Source organism: Danio aesculapii, chromosome 7 (assembly GCF_903798145.1).
Source record: "Danio aesculapii chromosome 7, fDanAes4.1, whole genome shotgun sequence".
Taxonomy (NCBI): domain Eukaryota; kingdom Metazoa; phylum Chordata; class Actinopteri; order Cypriniformes; family Danionidae; genus Danio; species Danio aesculapii.
Window position 1 is genome coordinate 46,390,043 of NC_079441.1, and position 25,734 is coordinate 46,415,776.

A 25,734-nucleotide genomic window follows, 5' to 3' on the forward strand; every position below is an offset into this window, starting at 1 on the left:
TTTTGTGCCGTTATTAGCTTTTTTCCTCACCTATTTCCTAGTTTAAAAATCTTCAGTCTGCAATCTATTGCTTTTCCTGCAGTTCTCGAATGTAATGTTAAATTTTAACAGCCGTATTTGAACCAATGAATTTAGGGAAGCGATTTTTTTTTCAACATTATACATCGTATTAGTGTTAAGCAATTTTATAGGGTACAGTATATGCGGAAGTATGCTAAAGGACTTTTAATTTGTCCTTAAAATAAATAAAATACGAACTTTTATTTTACCACAGTATATTCAATGCAGCTTCTGTGCTAGCCTGCTGATTCTAACAGGCGCGTGTGTTTGTTTCGTTTTACGCTTGAGCAACTAAATGAATGCCAAAGTCTATTTAACTGATTAGATTTTAATTACTTTACAGCATTGATGCTGTAAAGGGAACAGTATAAAATGGAAAAAAAGTCACATTAACCATTCACCGGAAGTTTATCAGTATGGGAAGAAACACTAGCTCTGCATATACCCCATTGTAGCAATTTCATTGAGAGTTTAAGTATTGTACAAGTATTGAATTTAAGTATGAAAATGTGATTTGTAAATATAGAAAATGTGTTCTGTAAATATTCACAGCTTAAATAAACAGCTATGTTAAATTTGGGGGCCTAAAATTACAAATCATGGCATTTCATGGCATTAAAATTCAAGCACTTGTTAATTCAATACATTATTTATTTTTTAGGTTAGTGCTATTCGACAAGCTTTTTATTTCAATACGTTTGGCATTGATTTTGTTCCATAATTCATAGATGCTTACTTACGAGTTGACAATCCACCATGCCTGTTGAAATGGTCAGTTTAGATGAAAAGTTGAAAATAGTACAGATAATAGCCTAATCTAAATCATGCCATTGTTTGATGTAAAATCTTAATAACGTTATAACTGGGCCTCGGAGAACACTAGAAAATAAAGGAGGCAGTTCATGACCTCTTTAAGTCACCATCTTGTCCCAAGAGCTCTTTCTCACTGAAACTGTTAAAGCTGAACGGATCCACAAACTAGGGAAATAAAGCTGTTGTGTTTCTGCACACTCCAAACTCTTGCTCTAAAGCCTGAGGCGCGGTATTATTAAACACATAGAATGTCAAGACGCTAAAAGCTCCAACCTGCATTGTTCTCCTCCGCACACAGCAGGATGCTTACAACCTGTTTGTATTGAACAATAAGCATTATAATTTCAAGCAATCCCAGACTGACCCTAAGGCAAATTCCACCACAGCAAGACTACAAACCGGCGCTACTACAGAGCCCAGCCGCTGAATCTGAGAGCGATGAATACAAATTAGCACACTAAACAGCGTCGAGGATCAAGTAAACCCAGCTAACAGCTGTGACCACAGCTCCACGGACTGTGAAGCTGTTTTCAGATGAGATAGTGAGACTTTGACATCTTGTACAGAAGTGCTGAGGTGTATTATTGGAGGAGGAACAGGCCTCCGCTCGATTGAACTCGGCAGTCATTCTCTCGCTAACAGTGAACACTTACTTTGCTGTTGCTCCTCACGTCCAGTCTGTGCCACCGTCTGTCCGCTACGTTCACGTTGCCCGGCAACTGCAGGACCAATGTGCCCGAGCCGTGGTTAATTTTCAGGGTGGGGGTGCCGTCGATCAGCTCTGAGAGAGAAGGACAGACAGAAGACAGGGTTGATGGGTAGACGGTTAAAAGGTGGACATAGAACTACAAAGCGGAGGAGATTTAACCTTGAATATCAACTAACAAGTTAAACATGACAATATAAGCTTGAATAGCAGAAGGTTTATTTTGAATAACAAGTGTATCACATAAACTACACAGCAAACAGTGTTTTTGTTACTTAGGGTCCTATCATACACACAGCGCAATCAGGCGCAAGACGTGTTTGGCGCGATTTGTTGCTATTTTCAGACCATCGCAACCCTAATTTTTAAATTTTTCACCACATTGTTTTAAATAGCAAATCTATTTGCACTACTTTATGGACTCATGAGTGTTCCGGTCTAAAATAGAGGTGTGTTAAGGTGCATTGTTGGCCCTATTTTAATGAACTGAAATAGACTGTGCCATTGACCAACTAAAAGCTGGTATAAAGTCCAGTGCAGAGTGTGTTAGTTCTGCGCCTATGCAGGTCCAAAGACTTACAGATTGCTTAACCTTCTAGGGCTTGAGTATCCACATACATGGACAGCACATTTTAGCTCTTAAGTAGCTTTTTAAAATACTTTGAAAGTTTTATATTTTGTTACAGACATACTGTACAGTGTCATCCTGCAACTGTTTTGCAGCATATGAAATGTCCCAAACACTATTTTTAACAGTCCAAAATGGGAAAAAAAAATTGTTTTTACTCTCTGATAGTCAAAACATGTTTATGTAAAAAAAAATTTATGGTTATGTTAAAAAATGTATATGTTATATATGCATTAAAAAACAGTCAGGAAAAAGTTTATGTAAAATCGGACCACAAGTCCACATATATGGACATAATTTTTCTCTAAAAGTACATCATATATGATACTTAGATAGATAGATAGATAGATAGATAGATAGATAGATAGATAGATAGATAGACAGACAGACAGACAGACAGACAGACAGACAGACAGACAGACAGACAGACAGACAGACAGATTTTTGACCACACTTCATTATTATTGTCCACTACTGGTTTGCTGGAAATTAGAACAGAATTTAGAAATAGTTTTGAAGCAAATCTTTGCATCTAACAAACAAAATTAAATATGTAGGCTAATGGACATCTTCAGTGGAGTACGTACAACATCGTTTCCTTTTTCACGAAAGTAAAGGAGTAAAGTAAAGAGTAAAAGTAAAATAAAGAGAAAGTAAAAAGGCAGCACAGAGGACGCTTATTCTTTGTCCTCTAGCTGCAAATGATCTGTTATACTGTTTTCTCGCTAGTGAAGCATTCAGTTTTTCCACTTACGAAGTCTGCCATGTAAATAGCAAATGCATCCTGGTCCATTGACTCTAATGCTGCGTTCATACCAGACGAAGAAAAGGCATCAAGCGTGAGTGATCTACATGTTAAATCAATGCAAAGATGCAAATTCGTGTGAATGAAGCGGTGTGAGTTGAGCAGTTTGCGAGACAGACACACTTAACGTGCATATGGCGCGTTTCGCAAGAGTCACTCGGGTTGGACAGTCTGAACTTCGGCGGACATTTGCGCCATGTTAACCAATCAGGAGCTTTCTCTTGTGGGGGCATGATTATGATGTAGCACCTGTTGCCGGTGTCCCAGGGAAAAATCCTCTTGCTGACACCGGACAACAATCAAACCGGGCTCTGCTTAGTCGGAAGCACTGCTGAAAGCTTCCATCATCCAGGTATAGTCTCTGGAGAGGTTGATGAACTCACAGAGCTGGGTGCACCTCTGAAAGGATCTAGTGCACTCAGACACGGCTCCACATGAATCAAGGCAGTTTATCAGCCTTCCTAAAGCACATAAACACAGCTATTCTCTCAATAAAATCCATCTTAGCCATTTAGCAATGAAGCTAGAGTCACTGGGCAGACAGAGGCCCCACACATGACGCGAATCTACGTCTATTGCTTAGTGAATTTGCCGAATAAAGTGTTTTTGCCATGCAAATGAAGACTAAACTCAAAATGTTCACGCTTCTATTCACTGGTGTGAACACAGCATTAAAGGGAATGGGAGATAAGACTCTGATCGGATTAATGCATGCTTTGCTCAAAATGCACCCATAACTCATTAAAAGAATAAGCACAACCCTGTTAGACCATACGCTAAGGGCGCAAACTGTCTTTTCCGTCTTTAAAATAGTAAAAGTGAATTCAGACAAGCCCTTAATGCTTTTGCGCCATCCTCTTCAGACTTTGCGCCTAGACCATTCAAATTGAGCCCCTTAGAATTTTTGTCTTGTTTCTAGACCAAATATCTAAAAACTGTTAAATTAACAAGCATTTTTGAGATAAGAAAAAATAATCTTTGTTTTCCGAAATAATAAATCAATATTGTGGGTTTTACCTTAAATTATTATTGTTATTATAACCTTTATTTTACCAGGAAATATTAGGCAGTATACATGCCACATATTTGCAACAAAGAAAAAACAATTGACAGTTAACAGGAATCACACATTGACAAACAAACTATTCAAAACATCTACAAGCCTGTATTTCAATTTCTAAATCATTTATACTCTTTTTAAAAACATTTAGTAAAATCAATTCTTTGTACTGCAACTTTGCAACTTAAAACAAGCTAAATAATCGTTCAATGGAGTAAATCAATCTTGGATTATTTAGCTTGTTTTAAGGAACAAAACAACTTGATTTTGACTTTTTATCTGAATTAGTTTTTTTTTATTTTTTATTTAAGATTTTTATTTTTTTTTACAATTGAACTAGAAATGTGACAAAAACTCTAAGTAAAAAAAGCATATTTTTTTGAAGTGTAATGCTTGTTTCACATTACAGGGTCAAGTAAGTGCTGCGGAGCACTGCCGCAATTACATTTATATCATGCTCTGGCATAATAGGAAAAAACATATTATGGAAAGTTCTTCTTTTTGTCCGAGTTAGTCGATTGGCAAATTAAAAATTAATGAAGCCAGAAAGACTCCCTTAAGCTTTGTCTAGTCTGACATCATACACAGAGAAATGCCTTCAACTAATTTAACATTTATCAGCAGGGTCTTTGCTGTTAACTAAGCCTGTCGTGCCCATATAGGACGATGTATCGCTGTGACTTGTGTCTCACCAATCTTCTTTTTCAATATGTCTTCTAATTCCCCCTATTTATTTTCTTATTTGTCATCCTCTGAAGTTATCACTTTGATACCGTGCTTTTTCATTTCTGTAAATAACAGGCACTTCCTTTCAGCTCCAATGCTGCACAGTGTCTGGCATTCACAGAGAAACCGAACTTTCATACATCATCACATTTTATTCATACTGTACTGTAAAAGAGGTAGGACAAACTGCAATTAAACAAAACTAGACGCTTCTCGAAACACATGTACCCACTTCATTAGCTCAAATCAAATGATTGACTCTCCAGACAGATTGTCCTGGCTAATTCCCTCACACCGTCATTAAAACTGGCAGATTTATGCCATCCATCTGTGCTTTATTCTTGCCGTCACTTCATTTCTTCCATTATTTCTTGCACTGAACGGTTTGGCTAGAGAATGTCCTCCATGAGTCTCCACTGTTTTAACCAATTCAAGCGGCTCATGAGTGTTCGGGGACTTTGTCTTGCTCTCTCGGCTCAGAGGGGAGTTTGGTTAACACATGCTGAGACACAAATACAGCAATGATGGAAATAATAGCTCAGAAGTACTGTTTAATAAAACTGCTCTGTACTTTCGCAGGTATTAGTCAAGGAGCTATTACAGTGGTCAGTCATTGTAAGGACCTCAAAGGAAAACACAATCTTAAAAATAAAAGTTACAACAAAGGGATTTCACAGCGATGCAGCCATAGAAGAAATTTGGCTCTTGGCAAACCTTTCAGAGAAGAGCCACCGTCATTGTAAAAGACATTTAATAATCAAACATTTTTTTACTATAAATAATATTTTGTGCAAAGAAAAAGTATCAATGTCAATGAACAAGCTTATTTAAAAGAGTAGGCAGTATTTGTTCAAAGTTATGGAGTGAATAACATGTTTTTTATTGTTTTAAATTTTATTTACAGTTGAAGTCAGAATTATTAGCTGTCCAGAATAACTACCCCCCCCCCCCCTTTATGTCCCCTCACAAATTTCTGTGTAATGGAAAGAAGTTTTTTTTTTCCCCAACACATTTCTAAACATAATAGTTTAATAACTGATTTCTAATAATTGATTTATTTTATCTTTGCCATGATGACAGTACATAATATGGTAACACTTGATTTTGATGGTCCAATTGAGTATTAGTAGACTGTCTGCGCAATATCTGTTGATACTCCACCTTCAACAGACATTTAATGTAGATGCAATATAACTTAAATTCAACAAACGGATCATCAAAATAAAGTGTGACCTATAATATTTTACTAGATATATTTCAAGATACTAGTATTCATGCTAAAAGTGCAAATGGATTGGAATGTCTTTATTGTCCTCGAAGGGCAATTAGGTTAACAGCAATAGCTGACAGTTAACAGCAACAGGTCACACTCGAACAACATAGAAGTAACAGTGAACAGTAAAATGAATCATAATTAAGTTAAAAATAAAAGCTTGTTGCAAAGAGTAACGTTAGGAACAGTACTGCATGAACACATGAAAGTCTTTAAAAATCTCCAGTAACACCGATAACATTTGCTAGTCGCTTTTTGAAAATTTGGTGCTAGGGGGGGGGTCTGAAAAGTCACTGGGTTGGCAACACTGGCTGGCAGTGTCTTTGATTAAAGCACAGCGCTCACCTTGCGCATGTGCAGTATGGACAGAATGTTCATTATTCATGGGGGGCCCCCGGTTTTAAAAAAGAAGTAATAACGTTTTAATCTTAAAAGTTATAGACAGATTTCATAAAATATGATAGAAAATGTATAAAAGAGCTTTATGATATAATAAGCCTAATATAGGCTTCTTGGCATTGGTCGGGGACCCTAATTACCCTGGGCCCTAAGTGGCTGCTTATCTTGCTTATTGGTTAAGTCCGCCCCTGCAAATATCTGTTAGACCTTACCCGTCTAGAATAAGTATACCTTATGGTTCTCATCTGCTAAAATGGACATACTGTAGCTCTCTTTATGACTCTTACCTCACACACATGTCCAGTTCAATTCATGTTTATTTATATAGCACTTTTTACAATGTAGATTGTGTCAAAGCAGCTTAACATAGTTCTAGTAAAGTCCAGATTTCAGAGTTGAAGTTCAGTTTATTTTAGTTCAGTGTGGTTTAATTTTCACTGATGAAAGTTCAAACACCGAAGAGCAACTCCACTGAAGCGCAGCTCCACAAGTCTCGATCTGAGCAAGCCAGTAGCGACAATGTCTAGGAAAAAACACAAAGTGAGGGGGAAAAAAAAAACTCGAGAGAAACCAGGCTCTATTGGGCACGACCATTATTCTTCTGGCCAATACTGATAGGATTTGTGCCCAAAAGCTTTTGAGATAGATTAATAATTTTTAAAAGTCTGGTTTTACTTGTCACCCTCAAATTACCATACCAGCATATTACTGCAAAAGATAAAAGAGACTCAATAAAAGAAGAATAAAATGTCCTGAGAAGAGGCCTATCCACATTAAATCTTCCTCAAGTAAAGCAATCGTTTATTCGCCTTTTTACAAATAAAATTTGTGTTGTCCTCAAGTTCAGTTTATGATGGTGCGCAGGTATTTATACTCACTCACTGTCTCAACGTCAATACCGTTTAAAGTAGTATAGCACTTTAAAGGCTTAACTAGATTAATTAGGTTGATTAGGCAAGTTAGAAAAAAAAACGCCAACAGTTATTTGATAACTCACTTAATTTAATTTATAGCCACCTAGCCCTGCAGATCATTTATATTGTTACCTGAATTCACACAGCTGAATGAAATAACTCTCAACTCCTTATAGAGTTTCTTAAACTGTTCCTATCTTGGCAGTTTCCGACAGTCTCATTGAATTTCCCCTCTTCCTGTTCCACTGAAGATGTCTCCAAGCTAATTCCCGATGGGATCAGAGTGTTGAGCTGGAGATAACAGTGAACATGCTGGGTGAGGAACAGTGCTGCAGTAATCTGGGCTGAGGGGCTCTTTTCAGAGGGAAGCCCATGAGAACTGAGAACTGCGGCCCTACAATGACGTTGTCAACAATCCTGTCCCAGACATGAAGATCTGTCGACTGAGAGTGAAATCGTGTCTGCTCGAGCTGACATGACATTTCAGGTGGAGCACGGATGAGGTGGAATTGAGAAAGGCAGGCCAACAGAAGCATGATGAGATTTGGAAAAGGCACAGTTCTGGGGTTACTATTGATTTGAAAGGACGGAAATGAGGGTACGAGTAAAATCTCTCAGGAAAAACACTGATATACTTTAGGCTAGGGCTGGGCGATTTGGCCTAAAATCAAAATCTTGATTAATTGAAAATTTTTACTCGATTATAGTTAATGAACAATTTGTTCATTCCTTCATTTTCTTTTCGGCTTAGTCCCTTTATTAATCTGGGGTCGCCACAGCGTAATGAACCACCAACTTATCCAGCACGTTTTATGCAACGGCTGCCCTTCCAGCCACAGCCCATCTCCGGGAAACATCCATGCACACTCACACGCTATGGACAATTTAGCCTTCCCAATTTAACTGTATTGCATGTCTTTGGACTGTGGGGGAAACCGGAGCACCCAGAGGAAACCCACGCAAACGCAGGGAGAACATGCAAACTCCACACAGAAACGTCAACTGACCCAGACAAGGCTTGAACCAGCAACTTTCTTGCTGTGAGGCGACAGCACTACCTACTGTGCCACTGCATCGCTCCAATGAATATTTATTTATTTATTTATTTATTTTGCCCATAGTTCACTGACAAGTTTAGAAAATATGCTCACATACGAATATAGGGTGCATTATTTGATTTTAAAATAATTGAAGGCAACACACACTATCTACTATCTATGATTATTTATTGAACATCAACGTTAAACAATTGAAAATAAAACACACTTTACCCTAAACAAACAGTCACTGTTTTCTTACAAAAAGTCAAAATAAATAACTTGCACTTTTGGAAACAAAATAAATTATTTTCTGCTCTTTTCATATTAAAAGTATAAAATAAGCAGTATTTCTTCTAAATAAAATAACTCTTTCATATCCTGTAAATAAATGTTAAACAATGCATTTCTTGCATCATCTGTTAATAAATAATATTATTATGTAAATAATTATTTTAATGTATGGAAAAATATGTCGTCTCAAGGCATCTCTGGTGCAGATTCCAATCGTTGTCAATGTAGTGTAAAGTAACAGAGCAGGGTCACGTGACTCCACAAAAGGTAGGGAATGTAATTGAAAGTATCGACCTGGAAAAATTAGATCGATTATAGGTTCTGAATGTCAATTATGATTACTTTCCGATTAATCGTCCGGGCTTAATCTAGACACAAGCAAATAATTAGCTGGGTTTTTTTTTGTTTGTTTGTTTCTAACAACATCAGCCAAAATTAAATTAGCTTGTAACAGTGTTTTGAGTTTTAAGCAAATTTTCTATAAGATTTCTCTGGCTGGTAAACACATTCAAAGTACGTGTCCATGAAGATTGCACAATAGGTAGATTTGGCTCTGAGGTTTCATTTTCTTCTTTGTAAAAGTTCAATCGCAACAACAAAAAAAAAATTATTAAAAAAAAAAAACCATTGGGGGACTGCATTATTTGAGATATTTAAGGGTCACTGAAACAACTTTTATATGATTAATTCTGTAAGGCACCTTTTAAAATCAATCTACTATACAAAGGGTTACATAAATAAACGTGAGAGTAATTTAGGAAAGTTATTTAATAAAACAATTAGTTATGTTTTTAATAATTAAAACAACTTCATAAACTGGGCATAACGGTGGCACAGTGGGTAGCACGATCTCACAGCTGGGTCAGTTGGCATTTCTGTGTGCATGAAATTTAACATGTTCTCCAAGTGTTCGCGTGGGTTTCCTCCTGGTGCTCTGGTTGCCCCCACAGTCCAAAGACATGCGCTATAGGTGAATTAAAAAAGGAAGGGCTGGAAGGGCATCTGCTGCGTAAAAATTATGCTGAAAAAGTTGGTGGTTCATTCATTCCGCTGTGGTGACCCCTGATGAACGAAGGGACTAAACCGAAAAGAAAAAAATGAATGAACTTCATAAAGTTTAACATAATAGTACTTTTATAATAGCATTTTTGTTATTTTTAAAATACAATGCTATCTACAATAATTTATGTTCAAATAAAGTTTTGAGTAAAAGCTTTATTGGTATTGGTCTGACCTACTTTGGTCTGAAAAAAAAAAAAAAAAACTGCAGACAGTCTGAACGAACAAAGCAAAACTGCAGACAGTCTGAAAATGCAAAACATCTCTGGCAGTGGGTGATGCTGAAATTCCGCCAAAACGTTTCCCAAGACAAGTTCAGATGTACATTCCCATAAATCATTAATAACGCGTGCTGTGTTAGAATTTTGCTTTAATTCTGGACAGTACCTGTTTTTGAAATAGCTGTAATTAGCACCATTTTTTTTATTTGACTTATCTATTTCTTACAAGTAACCCTCAAACAAGTACAAGCTTGATCTAAATGCTGCTCCAAACAGTATACACGGTGTTCAAATCATCAGTATACCATGGCTAAGGTATTTCAAACTTCTTTAAAGGTGCAGTAGGTGATCTGCTAAAATGCTATCCGTTAGCATAATATCTTTAAAAATCCAGTGGCTGTTTCTCAATTCCACGAACGCAGAGAACGAACTCGTGTTCTTGTGGAAATCAGTCTTGCCAAGTAAACCTCGGAAGAACGAACTTGGCGAACAGCGAGAGGAATTACACTTACTACTAAATCATACTTACATGCTATTTTAGACTGAATATTTAAAGTAGCATAGTAAACAATATAGAGAGTGCTTCACAGGTTGTCATTGTTCAAAAATGAACCAATGTGATGTGATTTAAAAACCAATTTCACGTCAGTAAAGCAGGGTAGGCAGAATAGCGTACTATATAATATTTACTGATGTTTTGTTGTGAAACTAAATAAAAATTTACATTATCGATGTTGTAAAAAGTCCCTTATGAAACTGAAGATAGTCACATCAATCTTTCGGTGGAAGATTTCAGTGGCTGAACAACACTTCTGTGCATATATCCCATTCGTGGAACAACACAATCTGCATAAGCTTTGCATGACTAAAATAGTTTTAAAACATAACATTACCTGTTTAAAATAAATCCTTCAGCCATGGTGTCATCCTTCCTCCAGCACACAAAAGTAACTCCATTATTGATTCAGGATTTTTAAAAGTGATTCAGCATTTGTTTTTCCCGCCGTCACTCTCTCTCTCTCGTGTGCACTTGAACGCGGAGAACGTACAAATAGCAGATTTGCGAGAACGGCGGTGCAGATGTACACATCTACATTCTACTTATTAGAATTATGGGAATTATTGGCCTGACAATATTTAATCGGATGAACATTCTTTAGTCTTATGCCTTAGCCAGAATATTACAATACATATAAATACATTTAGATCATTTACTTCAATCATTACGATTAAAATGTAAAGAGACTTTCAACCAGCACAACAAAAACATGTTTCTGAAGACTATCACCTACTGCACCTTTAATCAATAAGCAAAGAACTAAAAAACAAACAAAACAACTTTACCTTGAGTATATCCAAAAGGCAGAATTGACAGAAAGAAAATGCGAGTACCTGAAGCCTCTAATGTGCAGATGTAAATCAGCAGCAGAGAGAAGGGGAGAATAAAAGCAGGTTGAAGGGGCATATGGTCTGCTCTGGACCGCTGGCCAGCACCATCCGTGTTACATATGTAAATAATGTCATATACAGGGAACACAATCTGAATAGGTAATTAGACTGCAACACGTTTTAGCTCTCAGAAACGATCCCTCTGCAGTCACAGGGGGTCGCCTATGCTTTCTGCTCCTCATCCCTAATTCATGCTGGTCTCTCTGCGACATCACTGCACATTAATCCCTCTGTCAGTGGGGGGGAAGATGAAGGGAGGCCGGCCGCCTCCCCTCAGATGTCCCCCAAATGTATTTCTCTTTTTAAGCATGTGAAATGGCTTCTCTTTTTGCAGGTCCTGAGGGACGAGCAGGAGGGCCGATGGCATATGAACCCTGAAAACCCCACCCAGCGGCCCTCCCATTTGCGGCTCAGGAAATGAGCTGAAATACTGGAAGTTGAAAGGGATATTTGAGAGCTGCTGTGGCATGATGAGTCTGAGAGGGTTCACTGTGAAGCAGGTTTCTGCAAATTGACCGTAATGTGTGCATCACACTCTGGGTGTAACTGTATCTCTGCGCTCACTTTCATCTGCCAGACACTCCTCCTGACTGAGTGTCTGTGTGCCCAAAAGCTCACAAACACATTCATAAACACTTAGGAAACAGACATTGCAATTTTTTTTGGTTTCGTTGGCGCAAACACAAACACAAACACATTAGAGATCAAAATTGCAGAACAACTTACAATTTCAAAAATGTTGACGTCACTGCAAAGTCCTATTAGAAATTATCCTAACAGTAGTATAAGAGTCGTTTTTAAGTATATTTTATATACATATTTCACATATTTGCATATACAGTTGAAGTAAATAATTTTAGCTTTCCTGTGATATATCCCAAATGATGTTTAAGGAATAGTAGCAAGGAATTTTTGACAGTATTTCCCATAATATTTTTTCTTCTAGAGAAAAACTTATTTGTTTTATTTCGACTAAAATAAAATCAGTTAAAATTTTTTTAGAACCGTTTTAACATCAATATTTGTAGCCCGACTTGCTTTTTACTACTAAGACACCACATAAGTAACATAGTAAACAAGGTAAACAACAGGTCTCCAGCAAAAATGGAGACATAAACAAACAAATAACCATTCATAACTCAACACTACTGTGTCGTTGGACTAATGCGCTTTACTAGATGTTGTTCTGAGGATACTTACCTTTCAAAATAAACCATGATGTACAGCAATGAATGTGCGTGTGTCTTGCTATTACGATGATATGTACTCAATATATTTAATAAGCGTGTTCTGTACAACTTTAGCAAATTTAGCAAATACATTCTTTATAAGCTTCCCATTGAAAAAAAAAAACTAGCCACAATGGCTGCTTGAGGGTTCTAGCTTTAGACTGATGTATAGTTTGTCAAAATTGCTTGTGCTCTTTTTTATGTAATCTATTCGTAAACACTGAATTGTTAAAAAAACAGCACCTCAGTGCGTCCACATCCTGACGCTGGCGTAAAGGTTTTTAAGCAATTAATACATTTTTTGATTGTCTACAGAACAAACCATTATCATACAGTGATTAGCCCTAACTTGCCTAATTAACCTAATCACGCCTGATTCACACAGGGCTTCAGTGTCAACTCTTGACAGAGGGTGTGTTTGAAGTTGGGGCTGACATGATCATCATAGCAGTGTCAGCCAATAAAATTAGTCAGCAATTAGCTACTGTCTGAGCTGGGGTTTTGCATAAAGCAATCTGACTGGCTGGCGCTTCTGTCGACGCTTGAAAAGTTGAGAAAGTCCCATCTTCTGTGGTGAGCAATGCCACTAAAGCGGCGCAGACGGAACCACAATGCAGTTCGGCAACACCTGACGTCACCCATTCAAAGTGAATGGGAAGCGCTGACGCCCCGTATGAACAGGGCATTACGGCTTTAAACTACACAAAGATTTACTTATTCTAGTTATTACTTAATTAGTTTAGTTATTACTTAGTAAAAAAAAAAGATTTGTTTTTAAAACTATTATGTTTAGAAATTTGTTGAAAAAACAGAAATTGTGGAAAAAAATATACAGGGTGAGTTAATAATTAAGGAGGGCTAATCATTTTGACTTCAATTGTATTCTTAAGCACAGCTATTTTATTTTATCTGAGAAACCCCATTTAACTGGAGTCTAATTTAACTTTACAGTTTAACTTTACAGTCTAACTTACAGTAAGACATTGAGCTTATGGTACTCAAAGGCAAACCTTTGCTGAGGAGCATGCTGTGTGAACAGAGATTTAGTCCAAATTTAATTTTAGTGACAAATGAAAGTTTGATTCTTTGGGTATGGTTGGAAACAAAGACTGAACCCAGAATGTGTATTTTTGACTGCAATATTCTTCAGAAAATCTTTATTCATGTTATAATCATTGTTGATCTCTAATGGCCCATTTCCACTGAGTGGTACATAATGGTCCGGTATGGGTGACCTTTATCAGGCTTAAGTTTCTACTGCCAAAAGGGTACCAATGGTTTCAGTTGACGTCATTCTCACTCAAGGAAATGTCAAAGTAAAGCTGTATGGGTCGTTCACATATCATATGAGAACCACTTCTCACAAAAACAGATGCTTTATACACATAAATACTTGTGTATAAATGTTAATTACTAACCTTTCCACGAACATGATTTGATTATAACAGTGCGAAATAGCCTACTGTAATGTCTGAAATTATAAATAAATAAATGCAACATATTTAAACACATACAGCCCCTTACAGGCCAATTATAGAAAACAGTTACCAAATATAGATAAACTACACACAACATACATTTAGTCCTGATTTGGGTTCAAAAACAACATGCAACATATAGCCCACAGTAACCCCTCATCTGTATCTTTAATCTTCACTAGCAAATGTAACCTCTGTTAGAGAGTAATTCTGTCATTATGTTCATAATAGTCAAAAAGGCGCTGATAATAGTTAAACATGGCAGTTTGTTCACCGTTTAGATGTCTGAAAGAATCATTTGCTCCTTTGTTTTGTTGGGCTTTTCCTTTGTTTTATCGAGTGTCACTCTCACATGTGTCCGACTCTGAAAGGATCAGGTATCAGAAGCACTTCAATAATCATGAGCACATTATTATTATGAGCTCAAGATGACGACAAGGTTTGTTTAAGCTCGGGTCGACCATGGCTCATCATTATATGTATATATTATAACGGTGTAATGTCTCGGCTTTGTATTTAAAAATGGGCCATAATTTATTCTCTGGCTATTTTGTAAAAAAAAAACTGTATGGCATAGCCAAATTTTGAATAATAAAAAATCTTCATAAACTAATAATAATAATAATAATAATAATAATAATAATAATAATAATAATAATAATAATAATAACAATAATACCAGACATCACAGTAGCGCAGTGGGGAGCCTCGGCTGGGTCAATTAGCATTTCTGTGTAGAGTTTGCATGTTCCCCCTGTGTTTGAGTGGGTTTCCTCCATGTGCGCTAGCTTCCCCCACAGTTCAAAGACATGCGGTACAGGTAAACTGAATAAGCTAAATTGGCTGTAGTGTATGTATGTGTGTGCAAGAGTGTGTGGGTGTTTCCCAGTGTTGGGTTGCGGCTGGAAGGGCATCCGCTCTGTAAAACATGTGCTGGATAAGTTGGCGGTTCATTTCACTGTGGTGACCTCTGATTAATAAAGGGACTAAGTCGAAAAGAAAATGAATGAATGAAAAATACCAGCAGCTGCAGAAAGCTCGGAGGCTCAAGCCACCGCCACAAATCACAATTTTAAGAACAAAATTAATTTGTTCATCACCTTTTATACACTATATAAGTTCATAACCTTCAAAAGAGCACCATTAATTTGAGTCCTTTTGATACACATAGCATGTTTTGTATCTCTGTATTTGAATATCCTCTAAAAACCTATGTAAACAACAGCTTTAGCTAAAAGTGCAAAAGACACGAGAATGTTCTTAATGTCCCTGGGCATCTTCAATGTCCACAAGTCTGTTCAATCATAGGTAAATGACCTCATGAGGCTGCTTATCATTCAATAAGTGTCCTTAATCAAATAAATTAGATTTGTCAGTCTAATTTGTCTATTGATTCGACATGCTCGCCACCCAAATAGTTGTCTAACCTTGAAAAGAAATTGTAACCAGTAATAAGACCCAAGTGACATGAAGTCTTAAAGCGCGTATCTGTGCCCATTTCCATCAAAGGAAATAAATCGACGAGGAGGTCAGAGGTTGTCTAGAGAAAATGAATCCAGCCTTTAATGAGAAAAAGTGTGTTTAGGAGGAGGAATAATGCTAGAGGTGTATAAAGACGGTTGCTCTTTAATAAAGACGCCACGTGTGGATTTCATGCTCGTTCCTCATTTTAAAATCCACGCTGCTGCGCCTCCAGCACTTCGACTGATGTGCGAATCACCCAAGGCAAAAAGATGCACGTGCCCTAATATACATATGGCTTGAAAGGAAAATGTATGTTAACTCAGTTATTTACAAATCTAATTGGAATATCAATATGACAAGACAGGCGTTTCATGTCAATTTCTATTTAAAACCAAAGATTTTACAGCTAAAATGCCCGCTACTTTTTGACCTTAGACTTGTTGCAGAAGTCACAAATTGCTTTCCAGCCCACTAACAAATTCATAACGCACTGATAAACAGCTCAGAAGTGCCGATGCTCAAATGGACGCAGCAGCACAGGGGAATTTGTGTGGGAGGACCTTGGGTGTGTGCGCACTGTGCAACTGCATTGTAGTATCAGTGTCATGAGTGTCTGTAATAAGAAGAGCAGAGGCGTAAAACTGGCAGGCAGTAGGCCAATGATAAGGTTTAATAGGCCACGGTGAAGAACAGCAGTAAGTAATAAGGTCTGATAGAGTAAAGGCAAGGAGGGCTGGAGAGAGAGAGAGTAAGAAAGAGAGAGAGACTCCAACTGTGACTAGGCTTGTTCCTCCGTCCTCCGCACTGCCATTCATCATTATTCATCGCCCGCTTCCTGCCTTCGTTCCACCTTCCCGTTCATTTTCATCTCTCACCCAGACATGAACTTCTTTCTCCGTTTAATTCATGTCTGAGCTGCGCCACTTACAGTTCCTCCTCAGCTGTTCCTTCAAATCTGCACCTCTTTTATCTATTTAATCTGACTTTCTTACCATGCTCTCTCTCATTTTCTCCACTATACTCTTTCTCGCCTTCCATCTCTGCTTTGTCAGATTCCTTCTCTGTTTGCCGCATGTCCTTACTAGACCTATCCAACCCCCCCACTCTCACTCCCCCCACCCCTTTCTGGAGCTGGAGCTGGAGCCAGTGGCCAGTTTCAATCTAATTGTCTCTACAGCACTCCTGAAAATGATTACCCAGAGATTGATAATGCAACACATTCACACTCCCCAATCATCACATATGGATGGTTGGTCAAGACCCCAACACATTTTCAACACACTTGGCACTCCAAGATATTGTTCTTATGTATACACTTTACAAAAAAGTCTGTTTTCTCCTATTTTGTGATTCATTGCTGTTTTCTGTTTTGCTATCTGCATTATGGATGTCACATTTTAATGTGAATATTAATCTACAGTTTAACAATTTGTCTTGCACTGTAAAAAATGCAGGATTCCACACAATTCTTGATGTTGTTCCAACACAAATTAAGTTAACTTAATCATTTTTACAAATTTAAGTGCATTGAACATAAAAACCATTAAGTTGCCCCCCCAAAAAACTTAAGCAATGTTGTAACTCATATTAAATAAGTAGTTTGAACAAGCAGAAAACAAGCATTTTTTGGAGTGTATACTAACATTTCTAGTAGTTTGAAACAATATATTGCTAATAATAATAGCATAGTAAATAATACACGCAGAACAGGATTAACCAAGACTAAATAGATCTTCCAATTTAGTAAAAATGTCAATAAAAGCTCAAAATTTGACAGCACAGATCAAGTATAAATTACATTTGCTGTTTGTTTAAACTACTTATTAAAAATGAGCTGAAACAACACACTCCTTGAATTTTTTAGGTCAACTTAATTGTTTGATGTTCAACCCACTTAATTTGTACAAACTAATAAGCTAACTTAATTCCTTCATGTTGTCTCAACACAAATCAATTGTGTGGAACCCAGCATTTTTTACAGTGCAGATCAATACAATTCAAAAGTATAAAATGAACAGAAACATAAAATCACATAAATCACAAAATGGCAAATTATAAATTAAACCTAACCACTTCCCAACATGATAAAACACGTAACAGGTCCTTAAAAGTACTGTGACAGGTGTTTACAGCAAAAACTGGTCAGAAAACAGTATAACGTATTATAAACAACTTGTATTCCTAGACTACATACTGTAGACACTAATGGGGATACATTTGAAAAATAGCATTTAAAAGTACACTCTAATCAAAATCTGAGTATACCAAGGTATAGTAGAATAATAAAAGATCAGTATATGGAAATGGGCATACTGTGAGTCTAAGAGATCATCACTGTTTGTCCGTTCTTAAGTAAATTCTATAAATGTGTAAATCCCTGTTGGACACTGGGCCAATCAGAAGACAAAACAAACTGTGACGAGACTCACAGGCCATGCCCTCTTCATTTGCATATATTGCAAATTTTACTTATAAATTGTCCGTATAGTGTATGTGTGTGAATGGGTGTGTATGGCAGTTTCCCAGTGATGGGTTTCAGCTGGAAGGGCATCCGCTGCATAAAACATATGCTGGATAAGTTGGCGGTTCATTCTACTGTGGTGACCCCAGATTAATAAAGGGACTAAGCCTAAAAGAAAATGAATGAATGAATAAAAACCACTACCACCATGCCTCATCTCAGGGGGCTTTATTCAGTTTATTCATGACAATTTGCATTTGTATTATGTTATGATTAGTAGTAGTATTTATTATTTGCATATTTAAATTTATAAAGTATAAAGACAACAGTGTCTGCTAAGTGACAAAAATGTAAAATAATATTCATTAACAAACTTAATATTAGTATACCTTAAACCATTACAAACAAAATTAATATTAGCAAAAACAAACATGGTTGCAGCATGTTTGTTCATGTAATAGCAAACAGTTAAATTGTCTTTCTACTCAGTGGGATCAGGGAGCAGACTGACAGAAATCCAAAGATCCTAGGCAGTTCCAAGCTCTGCACTGCATTTTGTTGCAAAAGTGGTATTTGACCATTACTCTCACCCTGAAAGTGAAGCTCACACAGATCCCCACCACTTCACCACTCTTTCCTGCAGGAGCTGTCTTGAAACCCTGTCCACAGACGCACACTTCACTTTATCTTCATCTTTCACTCCCTGTCAGTCTCTTATTCTCACCTCAGATCCGCTGCCTACCATCCATCCATCCCTCCCTCTTCAAGCTCCCTCCATATGTTCAGAACTGATCACACTCACACATGGCCTTATCTGCTACTTATCCGTCTTTACCAACACATCATTGAACCAATCGAGAGCAGCAAAGTCTCCAACGAACGTATGCTCGGCACGTAGGCTGATCTGTGAGTTCATTAAGGCTCTAAATGTGTATGCCCCATTGTAATCATTCTCCCAGATGAATGACAAATAAGCCTTTACTGATATAATGAGAGTCTTCGTTAACCCCTAATGAGCTACAATAGCTGCACAAACAGCAATCCTGCGGAATTTATGACACACACATGCAAACAAATGGAAATAATGCGGTATTTTTATACTTTGCTCTGTGCTTAGCTTGTTATATGATAGTAGATCTCCCCTGAGTAAGAAAATGTTACAGCAATAAAACTTTTTTTTATTAGAAACACTAAATCCTGCTGGAGAGACGCAAAGGAGTCTCTTCATCTCTTGCTGTCTAAAATAAATATATATTTCCCCCTCTTTTTTCCTCCCCATTCCCCTCTCTCTGTGCGCAGTCCTACTGGGAGATGAGAAGATGTGCCAGAGGTTCAGCTGGCGATATGAAAGAATGATGTAGACACTGAAGCAATGTTCGGTCTTAATGCACATTCACAATACTCTTCCCATGACTCATGACCCGCGGCATGACTGTGGTGAGGGAGTGTGTGTGTGGGTTACCTATGGCCATGAAGTCCTCCGGTTCCCATGGCTGGAGTTGAGAGAGAGGTCCGCTGTAGAGCAGCAAACCATCTGCCACCTCCGTGATGAACTCCAGCGAGAGGTGGCTCTCGAAGCATGGCCTTATAGGGGGAAACCAAGCATAGCCGTTGCCATGGAAACTGTGTTTTGTCTGCTGGCACTCGGGTCCCTCAAACTGAGCCGGGCACTGGCATCTATGGTATGCACACAGGAAATCAAAAGCTCTTATTAAAAACAGTATGAGTTCTGTTTTTTTTTGTATTTGTTTTACACATGATACTGGACTGACCTGGACACGAAAGGAAAAAAAAATAAAGAGACAAAAAGATATAGTGTAGTCAGACAGCACAATCTTTAAAAGCCATGTATTTAAATGTAACAAACTTATTATATATATATATATATATATATATATATATATATATATATATATATATATATATATATACAGTTGAAGTCAGAATTATTAGCCCCCTTTTGAGTTTTTATTTTTTTTTTTTAAATATGTCCCAAATAATGTTTAACAGAGGAAGGAAATTTTCACAGTATGTCTGATAATATTTTTTCTTCTGGAGAAAGTCTTATTTGTTTTATTTCGTTGTGTTTTTATATCTTGTGGATGGACAACGTCAACCGTCTTTGCTCTGCTCAATATGGCAGGCTGATAGATGCCTTATTAAAAAATAGGCACTATTCTTATAAATAAACTGCATAGTTGCAACCCAAACAATTACATTCTCACCTAAAAAAGCATCAATAGTACATTATGTTGTCCAACAGCTGCAATATTTGTCAAACGGTAGTGAGTTTATTGACTTGCTGTCACTATGTGGGCGGAGTAATACACAAGAGTGAGGAGGCTGTAAGCAATATATATTAATTTAGGGAAGTTTATTTTTAGCATTTATCTAGCTTTAGCATATATTTAGCTTTTTACTTAATCATGATGATAGCATATAGACAGCATAAGACAAAATATAAAATAAATTAAGCATGGATGCCATTAACACGTTGACATGCTTGGATTTTGAGGTCATGGTGCTGTTGTTGTGTTACGTTGCATCCACAGTGGACAGTATTATTAGATTGCTAATTATCTTAAAAGAAATAGCATGTCATCATTTTCAATTGACACATTTAGGAACATTTGGAACATTCATTCATCCATTCATTCAGTTTCTTTTCAGCTTAGTCCCATTATTAGTCTGGGGTCACCACAGTGGAATGAACCGACAACTTATCCAGCATATGTTTTACGCAGCGGATGCCCTTCCAGCTGCAACCCATCACTGGGAAACACCCATACACTATTGCACGCACACACATACACTACGGCCAATTTAGCTTATTCAATTCACCTATAGTGCATGTATTTGGACTGTGGGGGAAACCAGAGCACTCAGAGGAAACCTATGCGAACACTGGAAGAACATGCAAACTCCACACAGAAATGCTAAATGACCCAGCCTGGGCTCAAACCAGCAACCTTTTTGCTGTGAGGTGATTGTGCTACCCACTGCGCCACCATGACACCACTCATGAACATGTAACGCATAAATATTGATATTTTATTCATGCAAGATATGTAAAGACTTAGGAAATGGACTAATAACCAAATAGCACAATGTGATTTAAAATAGCATGGGTACTAATGAATAAATGTGGGTCTTTCATATTCAATAGATTTCCCTTATTATGGACAATACCCTAAGGGCATATGGAGAGAAAAATCCACTTAGATTAACAAAAAACACTTCCTCACATATTAGTCATTGCATTTATTCATTTAATGGTTATATTAAATTACCAGAATACAATTTATACAATCTTTATAGCATTTAATTTACAGTTAAATTAAAATAAATAAATTAGAAAATCTTTGAGTGAGAATACTTGTGTTTAAGTACCATTTGCACATCCAGCCATGCTGATCATGGTTAGTTGTGTTATGGAAGTAATAACCCCATTCATTTTCTGCTCAATCATAACTAATAAACCTGCAAGGACACCTGCTGTGAGCACCGAGGTTGTTTATAAATTGTATAAACTTTTGTTGAACCGTTCTGTTCTCATTAATTTAATGCATTAATGTGCTTTTAAAAACAAAACAATCAAGTTAAATAGCAGAATTCATGCAGAAAAAATGCATTATGTAATGATAATCCCACCAATCAGAGAGCAAAATGTGTCAAAATCTTTAGATCTCACACAGTGGCTACATTTACATGGACATCAGTAATCGAATTCTTTGTCTTAATCTGATTAAGACAATAATATGATTAAGGTGTTTACATGAGTTGCTTTTGGAATGTTCCTTTCATGATCCCATTGTACATGTTATAGCGCATAATTCGATTAACGTCAGTGCGTCTCCATGCTATCCACATTTCCTCTGGAGTTTCATGTTATTTTGAGTGTTTCAGTTTTAATTTGTCGACTTTAACTGCAGTTTGGTACTTTCACTTTCATTCAGGAACATTTCATGCGTGCCCCTCGTGACAAACGACATATTGGATGTGAGTATGAACTGCTGGAAGGGTGTAGTTTTAATGGAGTTTGATACCGCAAGCCGTATGAAAAAAAAAAGACTTCCGCATTTCATGATGCAGGCGTCTGTGGTCCTTCACTGACCCTGTAGGTTCAGAGAATAGTGTCAAACAGCCATATGTGTATAGACTATCCTGTCGCAAAATGTGGCGAAAATCCTACGATGGTAATAGTTTGTCTGCAACTGAAATCGGCATACTACGCATGTCTAATTACATTTCTTTTTAGTTTGATTATGACCTTAGTTGGATTAAATTAATCAAAAATTGCTGTTTACATGGTAGATTCTTAATTTAAGTATTGGCTTAATCATATTAAAATCAGACTATTGGTGCCCATGTAAACGTACTCACTGTGTCACAAAAGATATAATCTTCCTACACTCTCTTCAAGTCATAAACTTGAAATGTTGTTTCAATAGATATTACCAGCAAATTTATATAAACAGTTTTATTTTGATCTATTTTAGATCAATTATTTTATCCATTTGTCACATTTAATACATTTATTTGCTTCAAATGAATGTCCTTTTAAGAAAAAAAAAAAACCCTACATGGGACTTACAATTAGTTAACATAGACATAATGCTGTTTATAGTTACTTGTGAAGCAAAATTATGCTAAGCCAATATTAATCTAAACCAATTATGCAACATGCCATTATATTTTGTAGCAAATTAGCTCAAGGCAGAAATATTAATAATTAATCATTATTAATATAATGGCCTTGGTCACTATTTTTTATAAGGATGTTGTTGTATCATCCTTAGAAGCTAAGGTGACCAATAAGAAGTTAACCACCCCAGGAAAACTTTCACGATTCTTTGTTCATAAGTTTGGTGGTTTGCATATGCATTCTGTGTGAAGAACTTTTAATGTTTCTCAAAATGTTAAGATGTTGCACACGTATTAAAAAAAAAATGTAAATCATTGTTTAGTAAACCAAATTAGCTCTGCAGGAACATCAAACATGAACTATCTATTATCTTGTTTAACTGTGGTAGCGTTAATTATTAATTCCAGCAGTATTATAACATAGAATATTAACGCATGAGCAAGAGACTTGCTGCAAACACTTGATTACACATTGAGAGGGAATAAAGGATCACATTAAAAGAAGAACAAGTATTAAGTTGGGTTATATAGGAGCATGATCATGTCATGACCATGTCAACAGAACGCATTCCTTTCTGTGTGCTAAATACCTTTGGAATCGGATTACACACAGACAATTGCTCTTGCTAGATGGGGAAGTTGATTGTGCATTATTTGTTAAATAAAGCAAAATAATTAAGTGTCTGATCGACCACATTCGTTACTTTTTTTTTAACACATACTCTAATGCAGTGATCCTCAACCATCAGGCCGTGGACCAGTACCGGTCTGTGGATTAATTGGTACCGGGCCGCACAAGAAATCATTAATTACAGTTTTATTTATTATCTGGGTCTGAACAATCTTTTATTTTGAAAAATCCTTTATTTTGAAAAATTACTGTATTCTCTCATTACATCACTTGAGTGCCAAAATTTAACCCACAAGCAGCAAAAGTAGTAAGAAACAGATATCTTTGGAAAGTTTCTTTGCTAAGGGGAAAAGGTCCAGTGACCCACGAACTGCCAAGGAATGGATTCGCAACCCATTTGTCAACAAATCAGGTAAATCTACCATGTCTGTGCAATAAGATGAACTGATGAAAATCTCAAATGATGGTGGCCTTTAGGGGCCATTCGCATATTGCGTCTTTTCATATTGAGTTTGATGTTTCCAATGGAGGTGCGGGCGTGACATGCTCGTGCCTTCCAGACCAGGTGAATGAATACCAATAGTGCACTTTGAGTCACGTGCCAAGAATTGACCGATAAGCTTCAGCTTGTATGGAATATACACATTGTATCTCATACAAACACAGAACACCCAAACACTGTAGTGCTTTGTACTTTTTGAGTGACAGCTTGTCTTCCTATGAAAAAATGGTTGATGGTCACCAAGCAAACCCCTTCACCCCGCTCCTCCTCCTACCCGTCCGTGGTAAAATTGTCAAACGTTGACCGGTGCAGACCGGTCAAAGCTTGACAATTTTACCATGTGATAAAAGGTGATAAAAAGTTGAGGACCACTGCTCTGACTGACCAATCACAACAGACTTGGCCGGCTGACCAATCAGAAAAGAAAGAGAATTTCAGCATGAAAAGAGTTGCTTCAGCGATGTGTAGCATGATAAAAAGAATGCCTTTTGAACTTTAAATCATGTAAATGTATTCTAGCAAAAGCTTTTCTCATCAGCAGAAGCTCCCAACACCATTCCTCGCAGAACACTAAAACTGGAACCACACTAGACCATACAATACCAGTCTGATGTTGTGCATCTCTTTGCCATCAGACATTTCCATATGAAAGATGCTCTTCATATGCATACGTATTGGCATGACTCAAGCAGTAATCAACAGCTCTCTTGTTCTGCTTTCTGACGGATCAGTCCCACCTGTTGCGTACACTCTCGATTCAGCCCACAAACAGCATCATCTGCTCAGAAACATCAATGACAAATTGCTTTTTTTTGGTTTGCCACCCAAGCACTGCTGTGCCCTCAGATCCCCTGCCTCACTGCCTTTTTGGCAAGTCTAATCATAGTCTTTGAAAAATGCATGGGTCTATCGTCATCTTCCCTCTGTGTGTCTGTCTTCTTTCTGTCTTTGTTTCTTTCTCTCCTCTCACTGTCTCCCTCATAGCTGAAGTTCTAATTGCCGGATTGAAAGGGAAAATGACATGGGATGACGCCCTCGGTGCACGTATGACAAATGAGAGAAAGAAAGACAGTCAGGCAGGTCAATGCATCCAATAAAGCAATAAAACGCATTACGGGTGCTCTAATTGCATTATGCGGTAGTCAAAACTACTCCCGTGTTTACTAAAACAATATGGCACAGCAGAAGATGAGTGAATATGTGTTTATAGGACTGATCGTCACACTGCATGGAGTTCTGATCACTGCCAAATCTATTCTAGCAATTCCAGAAGCAGGCAATTTTTCTGTCCACGTTGAACATAAAACTGCTGCATGATATGATATGATTATAGCCATTTAGATAATGTGTGATGTTTATTGCAAAGGTATGAGCAATAGTAGGTGTGTCTGCTTATACACAGGGTGTAAATTAGAGAGTGGTTTTGGGGGATGACCCCCGTAATTAATGCTTGAAGCATTCCAAAGCAAGATGTATGGGTGGTTTAGCCCTTTAATAGTGAGAAGTAGTTTTCTCTGATCTGTATCTTAAATAATAATATTGATAATTAAAGGTGCAGTATGTAAGTTTGACAGCCAGTGGTTGAACTAGATATTGCATTCCTGGATCAAAACACAAGCAACTGCAGGTTGCCAGATTGAGGAACAACAAGAGCGAGTCTGAAGATCGAGCCTAAAGGCTGATTTAAATTGTGTTCTATATAAAACCAACGGCATGCCATTCATTCATTCATTTATTCATTTATTCATTCATTCATTCATTCATTCATTCATTCATTCATTCATTCATTTATTCATTTATTAATTCATTCATTCATTCATTCATTCATTCCTTTGTTCGTTCATTCATTCATTCATTCATTTTCTTTTTTGGCTTAGTCCC

The 25,734-nt window shown here is 37.1% G+C and overlaps 1 protein-coding gene across 1 annotated transcript in view; it reads right to left on the reverse strand.

Annotated features, from left to right (window-relative positions):
• The window catches only part of si:ch211-186j3.6 (neural-cadherin), a 440,558-nt gene that overhangs the window by 77,317 nt on the left and 337,507 nt on the right, over positions 1-25,734 (reverse strand). The window contains 2 exon segments of the mRNA XM_056462007.1: positions 1,527-1,654; positions 19,539-19,753. Of these exon segments, the coding sequence (XP_056317982.1) occupies positions 1,527-1,654; positions 19,539-19,753 (343 nt within the window).